This window comes from Gymnoscopelus braueri (genome assembly GCF_963280865.1).
Source record: "Gymnoscopelus braueri genome assembly, chromosome: 12".
NCBI classification, from domain to species: domain Eukaryota; kingdom Metazoa; phylum Chordata; class Actinopteri; order Myctophiformes; family Myctophidae; genus Gymnoscopelus; species Gymnoscopelus braueri.
In genome coordinates this window covers 52,374,100-52,399,453 of record NC_137614.1, presented here as the reverse complement: position 1 = coordinate 52,399,453, position 25,354 = coordinate 52,374,100, and the positions used below count along the sequence as shown (strand labels likewise).

The following is a 25,354-nucleotide window of genomic DNA, read 5'->3' as shown; positions in this document are numbered from 1 at the left end:
CTTGAGACTGCACGCCTCCGTCATGTTCCAAAACCAAAACCAAACTTTTTAGCCCATTAAGGCCTGAGGTTACGATTCTACAAATGCCCTCTAAATCCCAACAGTATTCTGAAAAAACATATGTTTCTATATCAGTGGTTCTCAAACGTATTTATGTCAAGGACCCCCAACATGATATGTATTTGGCCGCCGACCCCATCTCAAAATGTTTTGTTCCAGGGACCCCCCAGAAGCAAAGATTTGAGTTAAAAATGTTCGCTTTAAAAATATATATATTCAAAGATTTGAGTTAAAAATGTTCGCTTTAAAAATATATATATTCAAAGATTTGCACACATTTTCACGATTTTTCAAAAATAGCAGATCTACAAGCTTGTAGTGCGGCACTCGGTGCCGCACTACAAGCTTGTAGATCTGCTATTTTTGAATAGCCAAAGTGTAAAATAATGCTTTTTAGCTCAAATCAAAAAGTGACACAGATGCGTTTCAGGTCTTAATGGGTTAACTCATCTCAGTCGGTAGGTCAGTAGCTCCTGATAACACCCAGATGAATGGTCTGATAAATGGCGGGTAGGTCAGTATGTCGCCTACTTCGCCCATTCAATGGTCTGATAAAAGGTGATAATGTCCCATTCAATGCATTGATAGCATCTGAATGGGCTGAACACACCCACTCAGCTTGTTTGCATACTGATCACCGAGCAACAACAGCAACGTCCAGGGTCTGTGGCTCTGTGTGTGTTTTTAGTGGCACGTCAAAACCACCTCTATAGCTGCCTTGAACCAACAACTCCTTTAGCAAAGGGAACTTCTTCTTTAAAAAAAAAAAGGTGGTTCTTTTTTGTTGGCAAAAGATCACTTTTCTCTCAGGACACACACGCCGGCGTCACAGCGCTGCGTGGCCATGGAGGTCACCACCTCCCAGCTGTCCATCACCGGGTCGTAGCACTCGATGCTGCTGAGCAGAGAGTTCCCGTCATACCTGCAGAGACCAGAGAGGAAAACCTGGATGAAGAACAACCCTAACCCTAACCCTGCAGAGACCAGAGAGGAAACCTGGATGAACAACGACGTTAGTTTCTGCAGGAGGATTCATTGTGCATGGACAACTGGCGGCCCCGGGGGCCACATGCGGCCCCCACCTTCACTTAATGCGGCCTGCAGGTTAATATCAGAATACTGACATATTATTGATTTCAGCTGTTATGATTCATAACATGACCCGCTTTAATTACTTCAGTCTATGTTATAGTAGCTTCATGACTACAATTAGTATAAAAATAGTAGTATAAAAATTCTATTGTCTTTTTTATGTCCAATATATTTGTATTTAAGTTCATGAAGTTAGTATAACTAAATGCATTTGATTTTTTTTTAAAAAAGTTACTTTTCAGGATTCCAATTCAAAAACAGCAGATCTACAAGCTAAAAAAAAAGAAAAAAAATAATAATTGTGGAAAAGTTGTGCAAATCTTTGAATATATATATTTTTTAAAGCGAACGTTTTTAACTCAAATCTTTGCTTCTGGGGGGTCCCTGGAACTAAATATTTTGAGATGGGGGTCCGCGGCCAAATACATATTATTTTGGGGCTCCTTGACATGGAAAAGGTTTGAGCAGCACTGATATAGCAACCAAACAACAAAAATGAGATGTATAAAAGGTAAGAAAAAGGAAAATAGCTGGCAGTGGGCAAACGCAGCCAGATGTTACTTAACAAACACTCTATATAGTAATGATTACTATATTGGCCAATACATATATTTAACTAACTAACTTATTCTAGCTAAAGAATTATCATTTAAACCCCCTTTAAGTACAGTACTTGAGTAAAAGTACTGTGTGTGTGTGTGTGTGTGTGTGTGTGTGTGTGTGTGTGTGTGTGTGTGTGTGTGTGTGTGTGTGTGTGTGTGTGTGTGTGTGCTTTTTACCCCCTCTTCTCCCCAATTTAGTCATCATGCCAATTCATTCCTCCCCAAACAAATGTCTGTGTTGTCAGCTGTTGTATCCTAAAACTAAATAAATATACATTTATTTAATAAACTAAATAGAAACTAAATAAAAACTAAGCTATGATGACTAAAACTAAGACTAAATTATTGACAATTTCGTCAACAAATGAAAACTAGACTAAAATGTTAGTGAGGGATCTAGTGGAGAAGAGATCCAGTAGAACTAAAAGACAAGTCATTTTATGTTTGTTTGCACTCGGGTGTTGTGCTCAGATCTACAAGCTCACAACGTGTCGCGCTGCGACGCGTTGTGAGCTTGTAGATCGGCTATTTTCAGCATGCAACCAAGTGTAAAATCTGCCTTTACGACGCCATCAAGGCACCGCCAACATACATTTTAGTCGACTAAATCAACTGTAGATTTAGTCGACTATAATCTTATATTTAGTCGACTAAAACTAGACAAAAACTAAAACATTTCAGATGACTAAAATATGACTAAAACTAAACAGAATTAGTTTCAAAAGACTATGACTAAAACTTAATCCAAATTTGCCGTCAAAATCCACACTAATCTGTAGTCTTACCCAGCGATGGCGTAGAGACGGCCACGCAGGACGGTGGCTCCTACGTAGCAACGAGGCGTGGTCATACTGGCCACGGTGGTCCAGTAGTCCGTCCTGATGTTGTACACCTCCACCGAGTCCAGGTGGGACGTCCCGTCAAAGCCCCCCACCACGTAGATGTGGTCGTTGAGTAAGGCCACGCCCGCCCCTGGAACAAGACAGCCAATCGCATCAAATCGGATAAAATGGCCACACAATCACTTCTGTTAGGTTGCTGTCAGGGTGTAGGGATGGTGGGACCATCATCTTTATTATCCTTTATCGTGATAAAGACAACCTCTCACAATAATCGTATCGTGGAGATATTAACCCATTAAGACCTGAAGCCGATTCTACGTGTCTCCTGAATCCCAACAGTTTTCTGAAAAACGTATGTTTCTATATCAGTGGTGCTCAATCTTTTTCATGTCAAGGATCCCCTAAAATGATATGTATTTGGCCGCGGACCCCCATCTAAAAATATTTTGTTCCAGTGACCCCCAGAAGCAAAGAATAGAGTTAAAAATGTTCTGCTTTAAAAATATATATATTCAAAGATTTGCACACATTTTCACAATTTTTCAAAAATAGCAGATCTACAAGGTCATAGCGCGGCACTCGGTGCCGCGCTATGAGCTTGTATATCTGCTATTTTTGAATAGCCAAAAGTGTAAAATATGGCTATTTAGCTCAAATCTAAAAATGACACAGATGCGTTCCAAGTCTTAATGGGTTAATTCATCGTGAAACTGTCCTCCGTCATCCGCTAGAAGGAATTAATTAGCTTTTGTTGAGCTGCAAATTCAGTACTTGATATCTATATACTTGATAAAACAGTACTTGATCAAACAGACCTGTAAAGAACGCATTTGGCACACTCTTATTTCACTCTACACAAATCGATCGATCTACAAGCTCGCAACACGTTGTGAGCTTGTAGATCTGCTATTTTTTGGCGAACGTTCCCCCCCACAATAGGGATGCTGGGGGTTCAAGTGGTTTAAAAAAAGTGGCATCTTTAAGTTTTAAGCATCATTTTGATTATCGCGATAATATCCGTCATCGCAATTATCTTTGCCACAATAATGGTGAGGTGTAATGTTCCTATGGTCCATCCATAGTCAGGGGGACAACCTGTATGTCCAACATGGTTCTTTTCAGGACATTTTAGTTATTGTTGCACAGCTATATGTGAGGATTAAACAGTGTGTGAATAGAAGTGATGTGTTGTTGGTGAACCTACCTGATCTCTCGGTGTGAATAGAAGTGATGTGTTGTTGGTGAACCTACCTGATCTCTTGGTGTGTGAATAGAAGTGATGTGTTGTTGGTGAACCTACCTGATCTCTTGGTGGCCATAGGAGTGACACTGGTCCAGTGTCCAGTGTGAGGGTCGTACCGTTCCACTGAGTTCAGGATGTTTAATCCATCATAGCCACCTGTGGTTCAACAAGAATGAAATGAGTTTCCATGTCAGCGTCACACGTGTATACAGTATCTAAACAGTATATCAACCCATTAATCTTCTAAATCCTAACAGTTTTCTGATTTATTTATGTTTTGCTATATCAGTGGTGCTCAAACTTTTTCATGTCAAGGACCCCCAAAATTTATGTATTTTGCCGCGGACCCCCGATCTAGGAAGTAGATGGGGGGACCCCCAGAAGCAAAGATTTAAGAGTTAAAAATGTTTTAAAAAAATGTATATATTAAAAGATTTGCAAAACATCTTTCAAAAATAGCAGATCTACAAGCTCTCTGTGAGCTTGTAGATCTGCTATTTTTGAATAGCCAAAGCTAAAATCCTAAATGACACAGATGATTTCCTGGTTTTAACGGGTGAAGCCCCGTTCAGATATACAGAATGTGCCGGCGGCAACGGGACGGGAAATTAGATTGTGGTGTCATGTGTGAACGTGAGCCGAATCTTGCCTCGTCATCCATGCCCGCTTGGGACCTACAGTACAACACTGCAGGCAAAGTGGTTTCAGAAAGCAAGTGAGAACACCATCGACAGCGTCATGATATCGCTGCATATTCTGAGTGTAACTTGTGTTCAATGTATATTTTTTACATTAATGGAGGAGTGTTCAACAGAACTCCTCTGTGCCTGTGCTGTAGCCTATGCTGCGGAGAGGGAGAGAGAGGGATGGTTGAGTGTGGTAGAGTGACATGTGTTTTGTGTTTTTTTTTTGGGGGGGGAGCATGCTTTAATAGTGAGAGAGACAGCACAGCTGAACTTAATATGCTTTAATTAAGGGGCCGTTTAAAAAATTGTACAAGCGAGTGGACATGAGATTTTAGCTCCGTTAACGTCACATTATTATTCTGCATTGTAAATGGTCCCTTTCATAGGTTTCTGCTGAGGAGAAAACCGTTCGTCCTCTCTCTTTTTTTTATTTCAACGGATTAAAAGTTACAGCCGTCTGCCAGCCCAGTATCCATACAGACAGACAGACAGACAGACAGACAGACAGACAGACAGACAGACAGACAGACAGACAGACAGACAGACAGTACCTAAACAGTATATGAGTCCGATGGCCACCACCAGCCCCGCCCCCTCCCGGGCGGTCTGCATATCTCCCAGCATGCTCCACTGGTCTATGTTGGGGTCGTAGCGCTCCATGCTGGTGTGGCGGCGGCTGCCGTCGAAACCCCCGGCCACGTAGATCATGTCTGCAGAGAACCAGACGAGAGAGAGACAGGGCTGGGTGCCTTTTGGAGGATTTGTCGAAATAATTCATACCCTTCACTTCATTTCATAATCCAGTGGTTCTCAACTGGCCAGACCCCCCAATAACTGGGGACCCCCCACCCTGACAAGCACTTGGAATTGTAGGAGTTGAGGCATTACATTTGTTTGACTCGGTTCCACCGATAAATATTGTGAAAATAGTTGATCTACAAGCTCACAACGCCTCTTTCTTATATTATATGGCCAATGTTTGACCAGTTTTTACAGTATAGTTTGTTGATTACTTTAGATGCAGTAATGGTCTTTTTTCATTTCATTTATTTTTTAGGCGATAAAAAGGTCTTAAAAGTCATTAAATTGGTCCGGACCGCTGGCCTAGTGGTCCGGGCACCTAGGCTCAATGTAGCCTGACAACGCGTAGAGATGCAATGCGTTGTGAGCTTGTAGATCTGCTAATATTGTTATTTTTGTACACCACCGTCGTACAAGAAGTACATACATTACAGGGTTCAGTGATTAATCAGACTACTCCATTCAGTCGATTACAAAAAATCTACAAGAAATGTTCACATCAATTCATTGATTTATAGGCAAAGAAAACCTAAATATCTTCTCAATTATTCGATTAACCTACATGAGCAAGTTTAGTTAATTGCCCAGTGAGTCCTAATTCAAAACAATTGCCATCTCTGTCAGGCCGGGGGGTGGAGATTATGTTTTCGCTAGAAAGTCCCCGGGACTTTTCTGTGTTCTCCTTTCAGCCTAAAATGACTTTACTGGACCTTCGTGCCGTTTACATTTCTGACTAATAAAGTATTCAATCAATCAATCAATGAGTCAAAATCTCACCTCAGAGCAGTGCTGATTTTGGTATAAAATTTTGATTTAGTTTTAGTCATAGTCTTTTGAATAAAATTCCATTTAGTTTTTGTCATATTTTAGTCATCTGAAATGTTTTAGTTTTTGTCTACCTTTAGTCGACTAAATATCATAAGATTATAGTCGACTAAATGTACATTTGATTTAGTCGACTAAAATATATTTTGGCAGTGTCTTGATGCTCGCAGCACATTTGCAAGCCTCCAGACCATCTGGAAATCTAAGCAGTACAGCCTAAAAACCAAGATCCAACTGTATAACAGCAACGTTAAGTCAGTTTAGCTGTATGGCTCAGAATCCTGGCGAGTGGTTGAGAGTGACATGAACAAGATCAATTCATTCCACAATGGGTGTCTCCGGAAGAGGCATCTTTTGGCCAGACAAGATCTCGAACAAGGACCTGTACAAAATGACGAACTGTCGCAATGTGGTGCTGGAAATCAAACACAGAAGGCTCAGATGGCTCGGACATGTCCTCCGAATGGACCAGAACAGCATTCCTAAAGTAGCCTTGAGATGGACCCCACCTGGAAAGAGGAAACAAGGGAGGCCAAAAACAACCTGGCGAAGAACTGTGACCTCAGAACTGAATATGGCAAACCTAACATGGGGCGAGGCACAACATGCTGCACAGGATAGGACCAGATGGAAGCAGATCGTCGCAGCCTTATGTTCCACAGGGAACGAAGAGGATTAAGTAAGTAAGTAAGTGTCTTGATGGTGTCCTAATGACAGATCACTGATTTCACTTAGTTGCATGCTGAAAATAGCAGATCTACAAGCTCACAACACGTCACGCTGCGACGCGTTGTGAGCTTGTAGATCTGCTATTTTCAGAGCGCAACCAAACTGACTAAAATGACTTGTCTTTTAGTTCTACTGGATCTCTTCTCCACTAGATCCCTCACTAACATTTTAGTCTAGTTTTTATTTGTTGACGAAATTGTCAGTATATTTAGTCTTAGTTTTAGTCATCATAGCTTAGTTTTGATTTAGTTTTTGTCAGTGAAAAAAGGTAGTCGACCAACATTTTTCGTCATAGTTTTAGTCGACGAAATCAACGCTACCTCCGAGCGTGGTGGCTCCGGCGAGGCCGCGGCGTACGTTCATGGTGGCCACGGTGTACCACACGCCGTCCTCGTCCGCCGTGTAGTCCAGACACTCCACAGAGCTGAGGCGTGAGCGGCCGTCGTACCCTCCGATCACGTACACCCGGTCGTGGAGCGACACGGTGGCCACGTAGCGCCTCTTCCGTGCGATGTTCTGCAAAAAAAGAACATTTGTGTGACACTCTTGCATGATGAAGTAGGATATTAACACAGTGGCCCTCATTTATCAACGCGGTGCAGCCCAAATAATGGGCGTGCGGCGAGATCACCGCACCTTTCGGCATTTATCAATACCGTATTTTCCGCACTATAAGGCGCATCTGAGTATAAGGCGCACCTTCAATAAATGTATTATTTTCATATATAAGGCGCACCGCATTATAAGGCGCATCCGCACTATAAGGCGCACTGACGGTGCGCCTTATAGTGCGGAAAATACGGGTATATCCTGACATGGGCTTCATCCTACCCTGTCTGACAGGCATCTGGACACACATATCCACTCCAAAATGTATATCTACACTATAAAATAATCCCTGTGAAAATATAAAATTTTATAAAGTAATCTAAACAAACTGCTTTAACAGTCATTCAGATAAGATTGCAGATCTGGCTGCATTGAAAATAGCAGATCTACAAGCTCACAAGCGTTGCATCGCGACGCATTGTGAGCTTGTAGATCTGCTATTTTCAAAATATACGAGCGCTTTTGCGAGTCTCGACCATCTTTTCATGGACAGTGAGGTCTACAAACTTACAGTAGCTTCACTAGCTTGTCCTATGGTATGGAGTTATGTCATAGAGAGTCATATAGGCTACAACCTGGCTGGGTTAAGGATATAAACCTGACGCTCCAATCTCTTATAACGTGGGTGGCGGCACGGGATCACTGCAGTCTGCAGACCGCCCGAGTCTCATGGGGAATATAGCCTACATGACTGCTTTAGTGTAACTCGAACGTGCACTGCTCGGTATGGGGTAAATAAATATACAAACATATTCCATTCATGGCGATGTGATTGGTATCATAATATGTCATTCATGTAGGCTACAAGCCTACGTGACTGAGATTGTACCGTAACGGATTATGAAAGACACAGTTGGGCGTGTGTGTGTGTGTGTGTGTGTGTGAGTGAGAGAGAGAGAGAGAGGCGTGTGCATGCGTGCGTGCGTGCGTGCGTGCGTGCGTGCGTGCGTGCGTGCGTGCGTGCGTGCGTGCGTGCGTGCGTGCGTGCGTGCGTGCGTGCGTGCGTGCGTGTGTGTGACTTGACAGGCAGCGAGGCGAGGCGAGCCGGCGAAACTCTTTCTTTGGTCGTATTCTGGTTCTTCATGTCTTAAAAACGGGGTGTTTCGAGAATATTTAATGTTAAGAATGTTATTTAAATGACGCTCGTTTTCAGACGTGAGATTTATCAAGGCTGGGACCAAATGTACGCTCGGATCGGCTGTGTAGGATTGGTTGATAAATGTGACTTCGACGTTGGCGTACGGCCGAATATATGGAAAAATATACGGCGGTTTATACGCTCCGTTGATAAATGAGGGCCAGTGAGTGTCAAAAACGGTCTGGACCGTTTTTCATAATCCAACCATTGAGTGCCAAAAACGGCTATGGCCGTTTTTGAAAAAAGAATATATAAAAAAAAAAAAAATTTTCCTTCACAGCACCAGGAGATCATTTTTCGAAGATTTAGACTCCCATCCACTTCCTGGTTAACTTATGACTTTAAAAGCCTGTATCTCGGCTCCTGTGTACTTTTCTTTTTTACTATGTATTTTTGACTATTTTCAACTGGCTGCAACTATGGAACGGATTACCGAATGTTTTTAATTTTTTTCCCCCGATTGTACGAGACCTCTATGTGTGTAATGAGGGGATCACCGTGAGGACGGTGATCACTGAAAATATTTTGTGACTACTTGAAAAAGGTACAAAAATGGTTAAAAACAGCCGGCACTGGCTGTACCCTTTTTTTTTTAAACCTCTGGCACTCAATGTGTTAATCTATGAAAAAGAAAAGAAAAAACACAAAAAGTTGAAACATGGAGATTTTCTGCCCGACACCAACGATATACAGTGTATTTGATACTTACAGGCAGAAAGCTCCATTCCTGGGTTTTAGGATCGTATTTCTCTACTATGTCTATGGGGGACTGTTGACTGCCAAACCCTCCGATTACCAACAGAACTTCTTTGGCACCTGGAAAATATACATCATAATAATAACGACAACAATAATAACAATAGACTAGAGCATTTATCAAAACAAAGGTACAAAATACTTTTTGTAAAAATAAAACTCTACATGATATTGTATTTAAAATTTGCAGTGTGAAATAAATGAACAATCAAATCGTTATTCTTTTACTCCACTACAATTATATGAAAACTTTAGTTACTAGTTACTTTGCAGATATAAAATATTTATATTATTTTAGTTATAAAATATACATGAACCAGTTTAGCCCTATTTTATACCTAGGCTATTTGAAAATAGCAGATCGCAACGCATTGTGAGCTTGTAGATCGGCTATTTTCAAACATTTTAGTACTTTTACTATTGGTACTTTAAGTACATTTTGATACCAATACTTTTGTACTTTTACTCAAGTAATTTTTTTATTCCGGACTTTTACTTGTAACAGAGTACTTCTACATTGCAGTATTGATACTTTTACTTCGTTATTCTCCGAATCCACATAGATCAGTACCTAGTCTGGCCTGGGTGAACACATAGAACAGTACCTAGTCTGGCCTGGTAGAACACATAGAACAGTACCTAGTCTGGCCTGGGTAGAACACATAGAACAGTACCTAGTCTGGCCTGGGTAGAACACATAGAACAGTACCTAGTCTGGTCTGGTAGAACACATAGAACAGTACCTAGTCTGGCCTGGTAGAACACATAGAACAGTACCTAGTCTGGTCTGGTAGAACACATAGAACAGTACCTAGTCTGGCCTGGTAGAACACATAGAACAGTACCTAGTCTGGCCTGGTAGAACACATAGAACAGTACCTAGTCTGGTCTGGTAGAACACATAGAACAGTACCTAGTCTGGCCTGGGTAGAACACATAGAACAGTACCTAGTCTGGCCTGGTAGAACACATAGAACAGTACCTAGTCTGGCCTGGGTAGAACACATAGAACAGTACCTAGTCTGGCCTGGTAGAACACATAGAACAGTACCTAGTCTGGCCTGGTAGAACACATAGAACAGTACCTAGTCTGGCCTGGGTAGAACACATAGAACAGTACCTAGTCTGGTCTGGTAGAACACATAGAACAGTACCTAGTCTGGCCTGGTAGAACACATAGAACAGTACCTAGTCTGGCCTGGTAGAACACATAGAACAGTACCTAGTCTGGCCTGGGTGAACACATAGAACAGTACCTAGTCTGGCCTGGTAGAACACATAGAACAGTACCTAGTCTGGCCTGGGTGAACACATAGAACAGTACCTAGTCTGGCCTGGTAGAACACTTGGAACAGTACTGGCCTGGTAGAACACATAGAACAGTACCTAGTCTGGTCTGGTAGAACACATAGAACAGTACCTAGTCTGGCCTGGTAGAACACATAGAACAGTACCTAGTCTGGCCTGGGTAGAACACATAGAACAGTACCTAGTCTGGTCTGGTAGAACACATAGAACAGTACCTAGTCTGGCCTGGTAGAACACATAGAACAGTACCTAGTCTGGCCTGGGTAGAACACATAGAACAGTACCTAGTCTGGCCTGGTAGAACACATAGAACAGTACCTAGTCTGGTCTGGGTAGAATACATAGAACGGTACCTAGTCTGGCCTGGGTAGAACACATAGAACAGTACCTAGTCTGGCCTGGTAGAACACATAGAACAGTACCTAGTCTGGCCTGGTAGAACACATAGAACAGTACCTAGTCTGGCCTGGTAGAACACATAGAACAGTACCTAGTCTGGCCTGGGTGCGAGGACCCTGCATCTCACTCCTCAGCTCAGGACGCAGGTGGAACTTCTTGGCTTCGTCGACGAGGTCTCGACATGGAAGACTGCATCGTATTAGTGGCTGGAATGATAATATGTCAACATGTAAAAACACTACCTGGGAAAAATACCTAAAAATAACCTAACAAAACATACAAAACCACTGCTTTATAGGAAATGTTTAAAATAAATGAACACAGATCTTGTCTGATGATTTTGCGGCCTAATACGATACAATCGATTTGGGGGTTGTTGACATGAAAATCTTTGAGAACCACTGCTATAGAGCAGGGCTATTCACCTGGCGGAATAGTAAAAAAAAAAAAAAAGACATTTTTAAAAAGCTTTTTTTTTTTTACTAATCAAACGTATTTGACTTATTACACCCAAATGGTTGGAACAACCACAGACGTTCGCCATCTGAACACAGATATCATCATAATCTATATCTGACATGTTCGGCACAATAAATCCTGGTAAAACAGCATGTTATACATCCTCCGGGAAGGTAAGTGGAATAAGGAAGCAGCTCTCCTGAACGTAAAAACAAAACAAACATTGCGGCTCGCCTCACCTCCTACCTAGTTAGCTACATCACACATCTCCTCAAAACCATTTGATATGAAATATAAAACATCTGTGAAAAGAAAACAATTAAGTGCATCTGAAAAAACAACACCATACACATCTAAGTGTATGATGTGCATCTGACTTTTAGCTGCATCACAGCAGCTCAAAACTTTTATAAGGGCATATCATGTCTTGTTCAGCTACATCGCATCTGAAAAAATAACACATTTATAGTGTATCTGATGAGGTAAACATCATCAGCTCAAGTCAAAACCATTGATAAAGCATCACGTCTTGTTTAGCTACATCACAGCATAACAATTTTGTTACATTTTATTACCACTTATTGTCCTCTCTCTTTCACTCTCACAAATCGTGTATAAATGTGTTATTTTTTCAGATGTGATGTAGCTTAACGTCTACTCAGGCTTTTGCATTTCACCCCAGACAGTTTTTTAAGTTGCTTGATTCAGTATTTAGATATTTGATATTCATTTTATCAGACACGCCCCTTTCCAATACAAACCCAAACTGCAAACTCCATTTTAACCATGATAGATTCATTGAAAACACCTGTCCTTGTTTCTGGTGACTGATGGAGTTTGAAGTTACAACAGGTTTGTATAGGAAGGTCTGATAAGATGAATATCAAATATCTAAATACAGAATCAAGCAACTTAAAAACTGTCTGGGATGAGACACAAGAGCCTGAGTAGATGTTAAAATGACCACAGACATGTTTGAAAGTGAAATATCCCTTTAACCACTAGCCTAAAGGGGAATCCCCCCCCTTGGCCCGGGGGGAGATATTAGGCATTTTTTTGGTCACCAGGCAGAGGTTCTGAGAGCCACTACTGCTACACACCATTGTTGATTTTGTCGACTAAAACTATGACGAAAACTAAATATAAACTAAATACAAACTAAGCTATGATGACTAAAACTAAGACTAAATATATTGACAATTTTGTCAACAAATAAAAACTAGACTAAAATGTTAGTGAGGGATCTAGTGGAGAAGAGATCCAGTAGAACTAAAAGACAAGTCATTTTATGTTTGGTTGCGCTCGGGTGTTGCGCTCTGAAAATAGCAGATCTACAAGCTCACAACAGTGCGACGCGTTGTGAGCTTGTAGATCTGCTATTTTCAGCATGCAACCAAGTGTAAAATCAGTCATTACGACACCATAAAGGCACCGCAAAATAACACATTTTAGTCGACTAAATCAACTGTAGATTTAGTCGACTATAATCTTATGATATTTAGTCGACTAAAACTAGACTAATAGTAAAACATTTCAGATGACTAAAATATGACTAAAACTAAATGGAATTTTATTCAAAAGACTTTAACTAAAACTAAATCAAAATGTGCTGTAAAAATCAACACTGCTACATACACACACACTGACCTCTGAGTCGATGACGTCTGTGATGTAGCGGGGGGTCAGTAAAGGCATCCGGACAAACGCCAGCATGTCGGACAGGCACAGCTCCCTCTCCTTACGGTTGTGTTTGACCCAGTTCAGCACGGCCTCAAACACAGGCTCTTCTGAATCCACCTGAGAGGAGAAAAGGGGGGGGTTTGGTTATATATGATGAGGTTAATATCTGAGTTACAAATGTTCGCTTTAAAAAATATATGTATTTATAGATTTGCAAAAATGTTCATGATTATGGTATGCATGCTGCTTCAAACCGCTCTAAAAAATGGTTCTAAAGCTTTGTTCAGATTGAGGGGAAAATCCCATTTGTTTCTCTAATGTGATCTCCAGGACTGACTGTCCACACTGGTATTTCTCAAGTGATCAGATTGTGAACAAATCTGGTGTCAGAGTGTCCAGACTGAGACACATCTTTATAAATCACATTTGAGTCCCATTTCAAACCACCTAGAAATGTGAGTCACAACAGATCTGTTTCCATCTGGTTTGATGCTGTTCAGACTTGATTCCAATCCTGAAATAGGACCCGCTGCCTCTGTCGGGTAGAAACCTCACATGTCCAAAAGCTTTCAGGATTGAAATACAATAAAATAAACGCAAAAGTAGCATATCTACAAAATAGCGCGTTTCGAGCTTTTGTAGATCTGCTACTTTTGATGCTTTTGTGTGACGCTGTAGTATGATCAAGTGGGACGTGAATTTACCCCCAAAAAAACAACACAAAAGGATAGAATATGGAGATGATAGGTTTCTGTCTGACAGCGACGATATACTCACACACAGTGGTGGAAAAAGTACTCGAAAAGTAAATGATTTACTTAAGTAAAAGTACCAATATTGCAATATGGAAATACTCTGTTACAAGTAAAAGTCCAGATTTCAAAATTTACTTGAGTAAAAGTACAAAGGTATTGGCATCAAAATATACTTAAAGTACCAAAAGTAAAAGTACTAAAATGTTTGAAAATAGCCGATCTACAAGCTCACAACGCGTCGCGATGCGACGCGTTGTGACGCGTTGTGAGCTTGTAGATCTGCTATTTTCAAATAGCCTAGGTATAAAATAGGGCTGAAGTGGTTAATGTATGTTTCTTAATGTAATCATTTATATCTGCAAAGTAACTAGTAACTAAAGTTTTCAAATAATTGTAGTGGAGTAAAAGCACAATATTTGCCTCTGAGATGTAGTGGAGTAGAAGTAAAAGTATTGAAAATGGGAACACCACTGCTCACACATAACCAATACTGCTGACAGGATCATTGCTCTCCTCTCCTCTCACACCCAATAATGATAATAATGATAATAATGATGATAATAATGATAATAATGATGATAATTGGTCTCCTCTCACACCCAGGCTGCACAGAACTCAACAATGAAGCCGTTTTGCACGCATGGCAAATCTCAATAGAAGGTACTGTATATCATTGGCTCTTAAAGTGGGGTCCTGGGACCCCCAGGGGTCCTTGGGGGGATACCGGGGGGTCCCCAGCAAAATTAGTTAATAAAGCATCATTTTAACCCTTTTATCCATATTTTGTACTTTGGCTATTTTTGAAAAATCTTGAAAATGTGTCTTTTTTCTGGGGGTCACAGGTAAAACATATTTTGAGATGGGGGGGGGGGGGGGTTCATGGACCAATAAACATCATTTTGGGTGGTTCTTGACATGAAAAGGTTTGAGAACCACTGATACTGTATTATAGCAAGTTTTTTTCAAAAAACTGTTACTGTAGGATTTAGAAGACACACCCTCTATGCACCCAAAAAACAAAAGAAGCTGCACTCACCCTCTCCTTGTTTAAAACTGATCTCAAAACCCACCTCTTCAGACTGGCTCTCCCCACTGAATTCAACCCCCCCCCCCCCCCCTTTTTATAACACTTTTAATATATTTTAACTTTTTTTGCTTAGTTTTTATTGTCCTCATAAAGTTGTTTTATTTTGTTTATTTTGTAAAGCGACTTTGAGTATCTTGAAAAGCTCTATATAAGTGCTATCTATTATCATCCATTATCATTTACTTGGTTAACTCTCTCAGTGCCACACAACGAGATATCCAGAGTTTTTTCTGAATGCCCTCAGTGCCGAGAACGAAAAATCCAGAGTTTATTTTTTTTTAATAAAAATGTATTATTTATTTTTTGGGGAAAAAAATGTTCAGAACCCAAGATATCATATCTGAAGATTTGCAGCTCCATCCACTCCTTGTTTAACTTATAACTCTTATAGGTGGCTAGACTCCTGTGTAAAGACAGGACTTCTGCTTGTTGTGTTATCGTGTTCCTCCAGGAAGTTGGACTGAAACCAACATCTATAAATCACCTTCAGTAACAAACCCTTAGTATTAGAGATAGAGGGTGGAACGGGGGAAATGGTGTCTGCCTCTCAATAACGTGTAGCGTCTCGTTTTAATTCCCTTAAGTGCACAAATGGCAGGAAGAGAGAATCCTTTTGAGGGATCTGGTTGATCTATAAATCACGGAGGTGATAATAACCGTGTTTTCACAAAGCCCAGGCGTGTGGTTTTACAGACAGGAATTTCCAGGGCCAGAAAAAAAACAAAAGTCTTGCTTAATTCAGTGTTCGCTTCTCTGCAATTTCACACTCAGAGAAATCCACACGTAAGACATCTTTGGGCTCACCCCCCCCCCCCCCCCAACAAACCCCAAACTAACTGAGGTTACAGCCAGTCTTGCCATGTCAGCTTCTTATAAGCGAATTTGGGCTTGTTTTTCTGTAAATATTGGTTGCAGGTTTTTTGGGGGGAGTTTTTGTTTTTGGGCTAGTTTCTAAAGTGTAGTTGCTTATTTGGTCTTCCTTCCTAATGTTGTTCAAACCGGTGGTTCTCAAACATGGACCCCCAACAAGTATTTGGTGCCAAGGACCCCCAATGCCATACAAGATTTGTGTAGTTAAAAGTTTTTCAAACATATTTCTCCCTTTTTTACTCAAGATTCCACAGCAGGGGTAGCAGAAATAGCTGATCTACAAGCTTGTAGATAAGCTATTTTCAAATAGACAATAATGCTCATTTGGCCTAGTTGCTTCTTTTGGGCTCTTTTTTCTTAGACCTGGCTGCTTATTCCCCTCACAAAATCTGGCAACACTGGTTACGACAGGTTGGTGCCTGTGCTTTGCACTCTAGTTGTTGTAACAGCATGTAGAGGCAGACACAGATAAATATTGTAATTCACTCAGGTATAGATATTATGCCATGGGTGAGTCAGGTGCCTGTGCGTTGACCTGGGCCTGGTGGGGGGGGGGGGGGTATAGTCAAATAGGTAGAGAGGTCGCCTGGGATAACAGAAGGTCCCCGGTTCGCGTCCCACCCCAGGTCAAAGTGTCCCTGAGCACTTAAAGAGGTTTGGGTTGTGTTACCTTGCCATGATGTTACTCTAAAGGTGGACGAGAAATAACAAATAATTGCTCCATTGATTAGAAATTGATCAAATATACTTCAAAATATACTCATTGACTTACATTGTACGGTGAAACAGCTCTCAAAGTCACTCTTTTAGCACACAAACGAACGCAAACAAAGCTGATTCAGACAATATAGAGCATCACCAAAAACAGTTAACTTCCTGTTGATTTAGCTATTTTTATTAACACATGGGGTGCCAAAACCGTATTAAAACGGTTTTGCAAAAGGTGCAAATAGTTACGCGGAGTGCCAAAACTGAATACCCTTCGGTATTTTTGTTTTTTTCCACACGGTAGGGGCTGGAGCAGCTCTGGGAGTACCCATTGTGATCCTGAGAAGGATAGGCAAAATAGATCACCGGAAACAAAAACATGGCTCCCCATCCGCTTCCTGTCTATTTCCTTCTTTAAAACGCCTATATCTCCGAATCTGTTTCCGGTGGGGAAAACCGGTCATGCGCGATGCGCGATCCCCCCCGCGTGAAATGTTATCGTTCCAGGATGTAGCCGGGGTCATCGCGCTACATGAATGGATGCTTTTTTTACGTGGATTTGCACGTCGTGGAGTCTAGAGCTTTAAACAGCAAAGCGCAGTCAATGGGGAGAATGCTGGCACCCACGGTAAGTTGTTATGAAAAAATACTGGTTAAGAAGAGAACCCGGACTGGATCTGCGGATCCGGATCTTCAAATAGTAAATATCAGCAGGAAGTTGACATTTTTATTGAAAAAATAAACAGTAGTGGGTTTGGTGATGTTTTATATTGTCTGGATCAACTTTGTTTGCGTTTGTTTATGTGCTAAAAGAGTGACTTTGAGAGCTGTTTCACCGTACAATGTAAGTCAATGAGGAGCATATTTTTAATTATCAATTTCTAATCAATGGAGCAATTATTTTAGATGTATTGTCCACCTTTGGAGTTCCATCATGGCAAGGTAACAACACAACCCAAACCTCTACTAAAGTGGTCTTGCCCTTTAACCCATTCAAACCGGGAAAGCTTCCGTGTCATTTTAGTTATTATATAGTGTCATAATCATTTTAACAATTATCTTATACTACCCTATTCAAAAATATCAGATCTACAAGCTCACAACGTGTCACTCCGTGCCTGTATTTCATCACATTTAATGAGCTTCTGCACCTCTCTCTGTCTGAGCAGTGTGATGTGTTCCTACCTGGACCTCTCTCTGTCTGAGCAGTGAGCAGTGTGATGTGATCCTACCTGGACCTCTCTCTGTCTGAGCAGTGAGCAGTGTGATGTGTTCCTACCTGGATCTCTCTCTGTCTGAGCAGTGAGCAGTGAGCAGTGAGCAGTGAGCAGTGAGCAGTGAGCAGTGTGATGTGTTCCTACCTGGATCTCTCTCTGTCTGAGCAGTGAGCAGTGTGATGTGTTCCTACCTGGATCTCTCTCTGTCTGAGCAGTGAGCAGTGAGCAGTGAGCAGTGAGCAGTGTGATGTGTTCCTACCTGGATCTCTCTCTGTCTGAGCAGTGAGCAGTGAGCAGTGTGATGTGTTCCTACCTGGATCTCGTCACATTTGACCAGCTTCTCCACCTCTCCCTGGCTGAGCAGCATGAACTCCTCGTGCTGGACCACCTCAGGGAAGTGCTTCTGGGAGAACAGCTCTGCCGCCGCCATGAGGTCCAGACAGTTGTGGGTGTCGGCGAAGTCCCGGATGCCCAGGCAGTTAGTGGGGTCCAGCTGACCGTCCAGGAAGTCACAGCACGCCCGCTTCACGCCTAACCACCCACACACACACACACACACACACACACACACACACACACACACACACACACACACACACACACACACACACACACACACACACACACACACACACACACACACACACACACACACACACACACACACACACACACACACACACACACACACACACGTTTGTATTACTATACTTGTGAAGACATCAACATTTTAGGAAGCCGATTTTATGATTGATTTATGATTTTTGTGGGGCATTTTTAACCGCAAGTCTAAAGCCGAAAAATAGCAGATCTACAAGCTCACATTGTAGATCGGCTATTTTCCGGTGTTTGACATCGCCGCACAACTAAGTATAAAATAGCGGAAAATGTAACCCCAACTCCCCTAAAACTAACCTCTAAATATCTAATCCTAAACCCAACCTGAATCTTTTTCTAATTGTAAACGTATCTCTAAAAATTTCAACCATAAAACAACAATTTTTTCCTCACGAGGAGGACCAGGTAAACTCAGGTCCTCACAACATCTGTTCCTCAAATTCTACTATATACTTGTGGGGACGTTTGGTCCTCACAAGTATAGTAATACAAACACACACACACACACACACACACAGTACCTTTGAGTTGCAGCAGGCAGGCAGCAGGCAGCAGCTCTTGTACGTTCTCCACGGTGACCAGAACCGTCTCAGTGTAGACGAAGTCCAGCAGGATCTCCATGGTGGAGGCGGTCAGACCCTGGATGTCCACGAAGGACTTACCCTTCTCTGATAGCTGGAGACACACACATGCACACGCACACGCACGCACACACACGTCTTAGGATGCTCATTTGTAGGGGTACGACAGTTAACCCATTTAACCCCCAGATCTACAAGCTCATAGCTATGAGCTTGTAGATCTGCTATTTTTAAATTAAACTAAAATATCATCTTGGCTGTCAAATCAGTGATCTCTTCTGCCCGCCGGTCATCACAACGGCGAGCTTTCACGGTGAAGTCTGTCTGCCATTCTGCTTTGCTTAGCCTTAGGTGAAGGCTTTGGGTGTCTGGCTTTAATGTGATTTGACATCACTGATGTTGTTGACCAATGAAACGCATACTTTGTGCTGCATAATTTTGCATTGCACTGTTTTATAGTCAATCTTGCCTTAGCCAGGAAAGCGCAGTTTCTGGACTCGGCCAGTCTTCGCTTATTAGCAAACTCACTGGTTTTATGTTGTTTCGCCCTATGCTATTGGCTCATGGTACGGTGGCCTAACCAAAGCCCTAAAAGAGAAGTCGCAGGTTCCTCAAAATAGGTTGGTCAGGCTTGTCTTGGGGCTGTCTGCAAGGGACCATGTTGGAAAACATAATTTCCAGCAGTTCTGGCAGCCAGGTCAGTTCAACTACAGCTGAACCTGGTGCATAATAACATCTACATAAACAGAGCCCCTGTGTACCTATGTAATCTTTTTCAGAAGCGTAGCGAAGCCCATTCCCACCTAACCAGAGCCAGCATAGCAGACCTGACCATGCCCACGTTCACCACTGAAATGGGAAAACGCTCATTTAGATTTGGAGGAGCAGTTAACTGGAACTCGCTGCCCCTGACTATAAAGAGCACCAGCAGTCATCTCCTTTTTTAACCCTTTAAGACCTGAGGCGATTCTTTAAAAAAAAAATCTAAATCCTAACAGTTTTTGGAAAAAAATCGAAACATTTTTTTTTTCACGATTTTTCAAAAATAGCAGATCTACAAGTTCATAGCGCGGCACTCGGTGCCGTGCTATGAGCTTGTATATCTGCTATTTTTGAATAGCCAAAGACATCTAAAGTGACACAGATGCGTTCCAGGTATTAATGGGTTAAGATAAGGGTCAAAGCATGGCTATTAGAACATGTTGCAGTACAGTAGGGTCACTTATGTTAGCAATGTGATTATATGTAGTTATGCTGTAGGTAGTATTGATTGTTTTATTTATTACTGTACTGTCTACCTGTATGTATTTTGTTGCAGTGTTGTTTGTCTCAGACCAAGGACCACAATGAAAATAAGTCGCAAGACTTTTATGTGTCTGTATCCTTGATGTTTCTACGATGAACATGATGTAACATGTGTTTTTTCCTGTATAACGTCTAATAAAATCTAATCAAATCAAATCGTCAAAATCGTCCCACACCCAGGGCCGGTGCAGAGTGCAGACCCAATTGCCGCTCCAGGCAAGCCCCCCCCCCCTCTCCACCCACAGACTTTTCAGTCCCTGCAAAGGGATGAATGTCAACATAAACAGTGGAACGAAACCAAAACACAGCCAGAGGGATGTGTCTTTCTGCAGGAAAACACACCTGCATTATTAAATAGTGGCTGATGGCTGACTATTTAATTTGTATCGAATCGTTTTGCAATGCAAATCATCAATTATATCAACACTAAGTACTTTTAAGAAGAAAAAAAGAGGAGGGGTTTATATCCAGTATGAAGGTATTTATTTTTCACACAGAATTTTTGGGTAAATAAATAGTTACTGTATCGATTTTAAATCACTGAATCGTATCGTTCTAAATGAACCTGTCCTGTATCGTACGGTTCTTACCTCACTAGTGAACACGGTCCTTACCTCACTAGTGAACACGGTCCTTACCTCACTAGTGAACACGGTCCTTACCTCACTAGTGAACACGGTCCTTACCTCACTAGTGAACACGGTCCTTACCTCACTAGTGAACACGGTCCTTACCTCACTAGTGAACATGGTTCTTACCTCACTAGTGAACACGGTCCTTACCTCACTAGTGAACACGGTCCTTACCTCACTAGTGAACACGGTCCTTACCTCACTAGTGAACACGGTTCTTACCTCACTAGTGAACATGGTTCTTACCTCACTAGTGAACATGGTCCTTACCTCACTAGTGAACACGGTTCTTACCTCACTAGTGAACACGGTCCTTACCTCACTAGTGAACACGGTCCTTACCTCACTAGTGAACACGGTTCTTACCTCACTAGTGAACACGGTTCTTACCTCACTAGTGAACACGGTTCTTACCTCACTAGTGAACATGGTCCTTACCTCACTAGTGAACATGGTCCTTACCTCACTAGTGAACATGGTCCTTACCTCACTAGTGAACACGGTTCTTACCTCACTAGTGAACACGGTTCTTACCTCACTAGTGAACATGGTTCTTACCTCACTAGTGAACACGGTTCTTACCTCACTAGTGAACACGGTCCTTACCTCACTAGTGAACACGGTCCTTACCTCACTAGTGAACACGGTCCTTACCTCACTAGTGAACACGGTCCTTACCTCACTAGTGAACACGGTTCTTACCTCACTAGTGAACATGGTTCTTACCTCACTAGTGAACACGGTTCTTACCTCACTAGTGAACACGGTTCTTACCTCACTAGTGAACACGGTTCTTACCTCACTAGTGAACACGGTTCTTACCTCACTAGTGAACACGGTCCTTACCTCACTAGTGAACACGGTTCTTACCTCACTAGTGAACACGGTTCTTACCTCACTAGTGAACACGGTTCTTACCTCACTAGTGAACACGGTTCTTACCTCACTAGTGAACACGGTCCTTACCTCACTAGTGAACATGGTCCTTACCTCACTAGTGAACATGGTCCTTACCTCACTAGTGAACACGGTCCTTACCTCACTAGTGAACACGGTTCTTACCTCACTAGTGAACACGGTTCTTACCTCACTAGTGAACACGGTTCTTACCTCACTAGTGAACACGGTCCTTACCTCACTAGTGAACACGGTCCTTACCTCACTAGTGAACACGGTCCTTACCTCACTAGTGAACACGGTCCTTACCTCACTAGTGAACATGGCACAGAAGTAGTCGCTGCAGGCGGCGAGCACGATGCGGTGTGCGGGGAAGTCTGCGGTCTCCACCCGCAGTGTGATGTCACACAGCGTGTTGCTCTTACGCAGGGCGTTCATGGCGTTCAGGATGGACTTGGCGTGAGAGTTGGTCATGATGTCTTTGGGAGCCATGGCGACCAATGAGGCCACGGCACGGAGTCTCATAAACGGAACCTTTACTGAGCAAGAGAATGAAGAAATATCATCAAATATCCCATCAAACTACTTTCTATACCATACCATTACCTACACAGCAACACACTCTGCATTATGTATCCACGTCTACATCACATGTACATTCTCTGAGTTAAATGAACACAGTGTGTATGTGGATTACACCAGTGCTTCTCAATGAGGGGTCCAGGACCCCCAGGGGTCCTTGAGGGGGCTCCCCAGCTAAATGAATGAGAGTCAATCTGTGTCATCTGTACAAATAGATACAACCAAATAACATAGAAGAATATGTCTATTATGATCACAGTTTACCTGATATCTCTAGTACAGACAGACAGACAGACAGACAGACAGACAGACAGACAGACACTGTAGATAGATAGAGACAGACAGACAGACAGACAGACAGACAGACAGACAGACAGACAGACAGACAGACAGACAGACAGACAGACAGACACTGTAGAATCTACAGTGTCTGTCTGTCTGTCTGTCTGTCTGTCTGTCTGTCTGTCTGTCTCTATCTACAGTGTAGATAGAGACAGACAGACAGACAGACAGACAGACAGACAGACAGACAGACAGACAGACGGACGGACAGACACTGTAGATAGAGACAGACAGACAGACAGACAGACAGACAGACAGACAGACAGACAGACACTGTAGATAGAGACAGACAGACAGACAGACAGACAGACAGACAGACACTGTAGATAGAGACAGACAGACAGACAGACAGACAGACAGACAGATACTGTAGATAGAGACAGACAGACAGACAGACAGACAGACAGACAGACAGACAGACACTGTAGATAGAGAGAGACAGACAGACAGACATATACCCTACTATAGATAGATAGATAGATAGATAGATAGATAGATAGATAGATAGATAGATAGCCTACTGTAGATAGAGATAGACAGACAGACAGACAGACATATACCCTACGATAGATAGATAGATAGATAGATAGATAGATAGATAGATAGATAGATAGATAGATAGATAGATAGATAGATAGATAGATAGATAGCCTACTGTAGATAGAGATAGACAGACAGACAGACAGACAGACAGACAGACAGACAGACAGACAGACAGACAGGAATGAATGAATCACGGACCAAATAACATACCATATCGGTGTGTGTGTGTGTGTGTGTGTGTGTGTGTGTGTGTGTGTGTGTGTGTGTGTGTGTGTGTGTGTGTGTGTGTGTGTGTTCTGGTGATTAGTAGTTTCGTTCCCTATACCTATGTAATGTAATGTAATGTAATGTAATGTAATGTGTGTCATATTGTGATGTGTTTCTCTAATTAAGCTATTAGGCTAGCTGGCTAGGCTAAGACAAGTTCAAATGTAACTGTATGAACATTAATGTTCTCTCACACACACACACACACACACACACACACACACACACACACACACACACACACACAGAGGAACGTGTACATAATGTTCACAGTGTTTACCTCTCTCTCTCTCCACACAGTGCTACAGACTGGACTCCATCATGGTGGTGACTCCTATAGAACGTAATGTATTAATGTATCAGCTCGTTGTGTCTTCTTTCTTCTGTTTATGAAACACACAAAACACACTTTACATCAAATGTGTCGCCAAGGCTGCTCGACATAAACAGTCCGTTACGTCACGGCATGGCACGTTACGTTACGTTACGTTACGTTACGTTCATTACGTCCGCTGTTACGTCCGCGCGCGCCATCACGTGCGCGTCGCCGGGTCTCATTTCCAACAGTGGTTCTCAAACTTTTTCATGTCAAGGACCCCCAAATTGAGAGTTATTACCCCGCGGACCCCCATTTGAAAAGATATGCCAAGGACCCCCATAAGAGAAGATTTTTTACGGCTCTAGCAGTGATTCTCAAACATTTTAATTTCAAGGACCCCCAGTTTGACATGCATTAGGCTACAGACCCCCATTTAATGGCATTTCTATCTCTTGGACCCCAATTTATATAGTAAAATCAATGTTAATTTAACTCTGAGAGTGTACAAATGGAACCAAATGGACCTGTTAGGGTCCATTTGGTTCCATTTGTACACTCTCAGAGTTACAGACCCATATGAGGGTCCATTTGGTTCCTAATCTATCATTTAGCTGGGGACCCCCTGGAACTCCCTCAAGGACCCCTAGGGGTCCCGGGACCCCACTTTGAGAACCAATGCACTAGACTACTAGAGCATTAGAGAAAAGTGGGCACCAGGACGACTATATGCACTAGGGAAATGTGGGCACCCAGAAGAGTGGGCACTTTGGGGGGGAGAAGAGTGGGCGCTAGAGAAGAGTGGGCACCAAGAAGACTGGGCACTAGGGACATGTGGGCACTAGAGAATAGTGGGCACCAGGAAGAGTGGGCACTTTGGGGGGTGGGCACTGGGCACTAGAGAATAGTGGGCACTAGAGAAAAGTGGGCATTAGGGAAATGTGGGCACCATGAAAAGTGGGCACTAGGGAATTGTAGGCACCAGATTGATTCAATTGATTGATTGATTGATTGAATACTTTATTAACAATGCTATTCAATATATGGTCGAAAGTCTCGAAACAGGTTAAAAAGTCACTTGTAAATATTGGTAGTTGTGGGTTGCATGTTCTTGTTTCTAAACGTGTAGTTGCTTATTTGGCCTTTATTTGGGTGTTGTTTAAATATTGTGTGTATCTAAAATGTTTCAAAACCATTCTTTAAAAAGAATATCTGATCTAGAAGCTCACAACGAGTCACATCGGCAACGCAACATGTTGTGAGCTTGTAGATCTGCTATTTTAGTGTGTGTGTGTGTGTGTGTGTGTGTGTGTGTGTGTGTGTGTGTGTGTGTGTGTGTGTGTGTGTGTGTGTGTGTGTGTGTGCCTAGTTGCTTGTTTCTCTCGCAGGATCTGGCAACACTGCT

General features: G+C 42.2%; 1 protein-coding gene across 1 annotated transcript; it reads right to left on the bottom strand.

The window, feature by feature from the left end:
• Positions 1-503: 503 nt before the first annotated feature.
• klhl12 (kelch-like family member 12) lies at positions 504-24,038 on the bottom strand. Its single transcript, XM_080444311.1, has 12 exons — positions 23,914-24,038; positions 22,209-22,438; positions 19,006-19,159; positions 18,180-18,397; positions 13,197-13,346; positions 11,182-11,296; positions 9,337-9,443; positions 7,201-7,396; positions 5,077-5,235; positions 3,897-3,995; positions 2,540-2,726; positions 504-982 (listed from the first exon to the last, which is right to left on the bottom strand). The coding sequence occupies exons 2-12, from the start codon at positions 22,422-22,424 to the stop codon at positions 856-858; spliced, it is 1,728 nt and encodes a 575-aa protein (XP_080300437.1). The 5' UTR covers positions 22,425-22,438; positions 23,914-24,038; the 3' UTR covers positions 504-855.
• Positions 24,039-25,354: the final 1,316 nt, after the last annotated feature.

Excerpts from the sequence above, each read along its gene's own strand:
- klhl12 (XM_080444311.1), bottom strand. The coding sequence starts at position 22,424 with ATGAGACTCCGTGCCGTGGCCTCATTGGTCGCCATGGCTCCCAAAGAC. Across the intron at positions 18,398-19,005 it reads CTGCCTGCTGCAACTCAAAG|GCGTGAAGCGGGCGTGCTGT; the intron begins GTACTGTGTGTG and ends GTGGGTGGTTAG. Across the intron at positions 3,996-5,076 it reads CGGACTCATATACTGTTTAG|GTGGCTATGATGGATTAAAC; the intron begins GTACTGTCTGTC and ends GTTGAACCACAG.